Here is a 5,692-nt window from a genome sequence, read left to right as displayed (position 1 = left end):
ACGTATGTAATGTTTCGATCGAATAAATGCAGAATATTTGCAACGCGTTGTGGAAGGCTACATTTACTCAGACTGTAGGGTAGAGTCGGGTAAGAATGCGCGGTCGGATAAGAATGCGCATAGCTATATTTTTAAGTTGGCAAGCCTGATCAGAGAGAATCTGCTTCCCGCCAATTGGACAGATCACACATACGCCGTTCACAGTGAATAGCTTCAGTTTGCCTGGTTTTACGTTTGTGACAAGTAAGAAATTAGTTTTCGTATTTTCATTGTAATAATATTCTTTTGTTCGCACCATTTGGTGTGCGCAGTCTTAGCCTCCAACTTATTGTACCTTCATATTATTTGATTTATTATACTGAATAGGTTTATATGATACTAATCGTGGGTTTTTAGTTCCAGATATAAAGAATGGGGAAATACACCAGGAAAACTAAGAGAACATTATTCTTCACAGAAGACAATTTGAATGAAATAAGGACAAGGATTGCCAATGGGGAAAGTAAAAGACAAGTGGCTAAATCCCTTGGTATTTTGGAATCTACTCTTCGAAACCGCCTTAAGAAGGTAAAATGTTGATAAATTGACATACATTTCGGAATGGATTTATTTTTTTATGTTGTATTTACATATAATTAATGATTTATGGATGGCTAAGTTTGATTCCAAAATGCATTCCGAAATGTACAAAGCTATTATTTATCATATTTGGGTTTTAGATTTTTATGTAATTGTATAATACATTTCATTAATAGATCTTTTTCCTTTTCAGACTTAAATAAAAAAAAAATGTTTTAGGAGCTATAAGCTGTTTATTTGTTTCAGGGAAATGTACCAACAAGTCTTGGAAGATACAAGAATGTTTTTTACGGACGAAATGGAAGAGGAATTGGCAAATTTATGTAAAGATTTAGATATGCGTTTCTATGGATTGACTAGGAAGAGAATCATGCAAATTTCCTATCAGTTTGCTGAATTGAATGGTTTGAGCGACAGATTTAATTCTGAAAAGAAGTTAGCCGGAAAAGACTGGGTTAAAGGATTTCTCAAAAGACACAAGCTGTCCACAAGAAAGCCTAGAGATTGCAGTCTGGGAAGAGCGATAGGGTTTAATAAGACTCAAGTTACTAGGTTTTTTCCAAAATTTGAAAGCAGTCTACGAGGAAATAAAATTCCCTCCCCACAGAATATTTAACTGTGACGAATCGGGGCTTTCCTCAGTCCCCAACAAAACTCCTAAAGTGATATCACCAGTTGGTAAAAAAGAAGTTAGTAAGGTGACATCTGGTGAAAGAGGTTAGAATGTTACAGTTGTAGCTTGCTTTAGTGCTACAGGCATCTACGTACCACCAGCTATGATATTTCCTAGAAAACGGATGAAACCAGAGCTTTACGTTGAAGCCCCTGTAGGCACTCTTCCTCTAATCTCTGATAGTGGCTACATGAACTCAAATATTTTTATAGACTGGCTGAAGCACTTCGCTCGCCATAGAAAACCCACTGAAGATGACCCTGTTCTATTGCTTCTCGACAACCACTCCACTCATATATATCTTGAAGGTGTAAATTTCTGTAGAGATAACTTCATAACAATACTGTCCTTGCCACCCCACGCTAGTCACAAAATTCAACCCCTAGATAAAAGTTTTTTGGCCCTCTCAAAACAGCTTATTCTGTTGAAGTTGAAAAGTGGATGGTAAGTAACCCTGGACAATGTGTAACCGCTTATCAAATTAGTGGATTGTTTAGAGAGGCGTATAACAGAGTGTCAACTATTGAGAAAGCAGTGAAAGCTTTAGAGCAACTGGTATCTATCCGTATAATCCAGATGTTTTTAGTGATGAAGATTTTTTGCCTTCCTCAGTCACGGATAGGCCCCAACCAGAATTTGATCATCAAGAGGTTTTAGAGGAAGTTGAAAATGAAGAAGGTGGTGATGAGTCCGTTAATGGAACAACAGTTGAAAATTATATATCTCAACCAGGGCCATCTTCCACACTAACAAGCATCGAAGCAGCCATTGAGATGAAGATGAAACAGAATGAATTGAACGTCACATCTAATGAAAGACAATTAACAAAGGCATCTAGTAATATTGTTTCTTTAACTGATTTAACCGAGAATTCAGATAATAAAAACTATTATCGGTCAACAACTTCTGAAAATTCATCCGTTGCCTAAATGCAAAGTAGTAAAAAGACAAGTTCAAGCCAAAAAATCTGAAATAATATCGGGATCACCGTTCAAAAAATTTCTAGAGGAAAAAAGGAGCAGGAGTTGCGTGAAAAAGAAGAGAGGCGGAGAATAAAAGAGGAAAAGAAATTAAAAGGTAAAGGTGTGAAGAGAAACCTAGATTTGGATGGAGAGCCAAAAACTAAGAAAACAGAAGGAAATCGAGAAATGGTAAACGTAAAAGAAGAAGAGACATTTTGTGCAGGTTGTGGTGAAAGCTTTGAAGACTGTTGGGTTCAGTGTGGGCAGTGCGAACAGTGGTGGCATGAGGCGTGTTCAGATTACGTAGGGTCAGGACCTTACACATGTGACCATTGCTAGGCCAGGCCACGCACCCTAAGGGTAAGAACAGAACAAGTGGGTCGCGGTAGAGGTGGAGGTCGCGGTCGCGGTCGATGTCGACATCCATGTAAAACAAACACGTTGTAGTGAATGGAAGAGAACAGAGCAGGTAAGTCGCGGTGGAGGTTTAGCGCGATGCCATCCAGGAGGTTTACATCGATGCTTTTGAAAATCAAATGAGTTTGTTTTACATGGATGCCTACTGCACGGTCTTCAAGGATGCTTCGCTGTGATTGGCGCGTTCAAGGCCAAGTTGTCAACCCCCCTCCCCTACACCACACACCCCAACAGCTCGCATGTAGTCTGGCGTCTGTCATCCCGTGCGGTAAGGTACACTTAAATCTTTGTTGCGTTGTTTTGTTCAAATCAAGTATGAAGGAAGAACTCATAGCCATTGTGCATCTCACTCCCGTATTGTGGGACAAGACCCACAGACAACATCATAACCGGCATGTTCTAGAAAAGGAGTGGAAGAAGATAGCAACTCAACTTGGAACGACAGGTGATTGATACAAGTTACAATACACAAAATAAAAGGTATCCAGTTATTATAGAGACATATTATATAAGTGTTTTTATTTCAATTATCAACAAAAAGATTTTCTATAGTAGACTACATTTATAATAGGCTTTTTTATTATTTCATAATTTATATTTATTTAACATTTATTTTTAAAGCATTATTTTGCCGAAATGCGAACATGCCGTGACAATATAGGCGAAATAATTGTAAAAGTGTACAAAACTTTATACTCATTAATAATACCGCGGAACACGGAGTGAGCTTCGCGGCACTCAAAGGGTTAATCTAGAGTTGTTAAATAGCAGTCAACTGTTCTTAAAGAATTAATAATTTTTATTCAATTTACTGTACAGCTGTATTACAAAGGTATTTTTACACACTAAATTGGCCTATCTTTCTAGTGGATTGTTTACGAAATAATTTACAAACTTTCTTCTTATACACTTTGCTTCTTTTGCGGCCGCGTTTCTTGATCTTCCTGCCCTGTTGAGGTTTGATCTTGCTGGAACGGGTGGAATGTCTTCAACGTCACCACAGAATCCATCCATATCAATAACTAAATTATGTAAAATACAAACTGCTTTAATAATATCATCCGCAGTAGAAGGATGAGTTTCAATACAATTACTCAGGATACGCCACTTAGCAAATAAGATTCCAAAAGCACATTCGACAGTTTTTCTAGCCCTTGATAGTCTTTTGTTAAAAATCTCTTCAGCATCGCCTAGGTTGTTTCTTCCAAAAGGTCTCATGATGTTTTCTTTTAGTGGGTAAGCTTCATCTGCTATGAACACATGTGGAACTTTGATATCGGTAAAGAGAATCTCCGTGTCCTCAGGTATAGGTAATTTATTATTTTCCAATAAACGACCAACATCGGAAGCAGCAAACGTACCCCCATCACTTTGTTTCCCATAACCTCCAACATCAATACACACGAACTTGTAGTGGTCGTCGGCTACTGCTTGCAAAATAATAGAAAAGAAATGTTTGTAGTTGAAATACATGGAGCCAGAATGAGTGGGACACTTTATTTTGCAATGTTTTCCATCGATTGCACCAATAAAGTTTGGAAAGTTCCACACTTCATTGAACCGTTTAGCGATGCTTTGGAAATCTGAAGTAGACGGTGCAGGCATGTGGAGAGGTTGCAGAACCTGCCAGAAACACTTGCAGACATTTTTCACTATAGCAGCTACAGTTGATGCGCCCATTCGAAAGAAAAATGCAAGGGATTTAAAGCTACATCCTGTTGCTAGATACCTGAAACAAAATAAATTCACTTTCAATTTACTATACATACATATAAATAAATTTATGTATAGTATAAATGTGTATATAAATATATATTTTTTATTCTTTATTTTCAGATAAACAAGTGAGACATGTATGGAAAAAACCTTCGCCAGGAATTTGGGAAGCAGCTAAGGAAGACCTTGAAGTCAGGATCAGCTGCTCCAGATGAGCCCTCCTCTCATTGGCCATACTTCGAGTCAATGCTTTTTTTAACTGATCAGTTCATTCCTAGACCATCCAGTGGAAATATTGCCACTAACTACGATGATAGCAGTGTTATCGTATCAGAAGATGGGGAAGAAGAAGGAAATGGGGATGATATCCAGATTGAACAGTTAGAAACTATAGTTCTAGCTCCAAATCACCCTACAAATGAAGTCTCAGGAAAACTGACTAATGTAGCAGAATCCCGAAATGTATCAAAGACAAAGACTGGATACATCAAACGAGTAACACCTCAAACTGTTATTGGACAACAGCTGTTGGAACTAGAAAAAGAGAAACTGAAAATGAAACAGAATAAAGCAGCCGAAAACCCGAATGATGAGGATATTGGTTTCTTTAATTCTCTGTTACCACACGTAAGAAAACTGTCTCCACGTGACAAATTACGCTTTCGGATGCAAGTTCAAGAGATCCTTTTTGACATGGCCTACCCACATCAACAACCAATGACAGCCTCGAGTACTCCATACATGGCTCTTTCCCCACAACATTCCGCAACTTCAAGTTCAACTTCGTTTTATCCACTTTATGAGAGTGGTCACGAAGACGCCACGACTGGTAACACAGCTGCAGATGGTGGAAGTATTATAAGTTATAATTAATTTTACTGCATCAAAACTATGTCTCAAACCAATAAACTTGGGTTTATAAATTAGCGTTTCATTATCAACCATAAACTAAAACTCTTATTGGCCAACCCAAATGTAGCTAAAATATTAACTAAACCTAAAAAACGTGTACAATAAAAGCCATAATTACTATATAAACAAATTATATTAAACCTCGTTTGATTTTAAAAATCAATAGATTGAAATAAAAATTCTTTTCTTTTGAAAATTATTGTCAAGAGCTCGTCAAATAAATAAAATCACAAAAGTCTGAATAATAAATAAATTACTGTATGACTCTGATTTTATAAATTACTGCATTACAATAGTAAATAAATAAGTACCGTAGCCTAGGGGCGTACTTTATAAACAAATAATAATTTCTTCTCATTTTTACAAACTAGGTATTAATGTTATTGACTCAAATGATCAATATTAAATTTTGAAATAATATAGTTAACCAAAT

At 36.9% G+C, this 5,692-nt stretch overlaps 1 protein-coding gene across 1 annotated transcript; it reads left to right on the top strand.

Moving 5' to 3' along the window:
• The first annotated feature begins 4,482 nt into the window (after positions 1-4,482).
• On the top strand, positions 4,483-5,463 carry LOC124363526. Its single transcript, XM_046818775.1, has one exon. The coding sequence runs from the start codon at positions 4,483-4,485 to the stop codon at positions 5,218-5,220; it is 738 nt and encodes a 245-aa protein (XP_046674731.1). The 3' UTR covers positions 5,221-5,463.
• Positions 5,464-5,692: the final 229 nt, after the last annotated feature.

Source organism: Homalodisca vitripennis, chromosome 5 (assembly GCF_021130785.1).
Source record: "Homalodisca vitripennis isolate AUS2020 chromosome 5, UT_GWSS_2.1, whole genome shotgun sequence".
NCBI classification, from domain to species: Eukaryota; Metazoa; Arthropoda; class Insecta; order Hemiptera; family Cicadellidae; genus Homalodisca; species Homalodisca vitripennis.
This window is presented reverse-complemented; position numbering and strand designations above follow the sequence as displayed.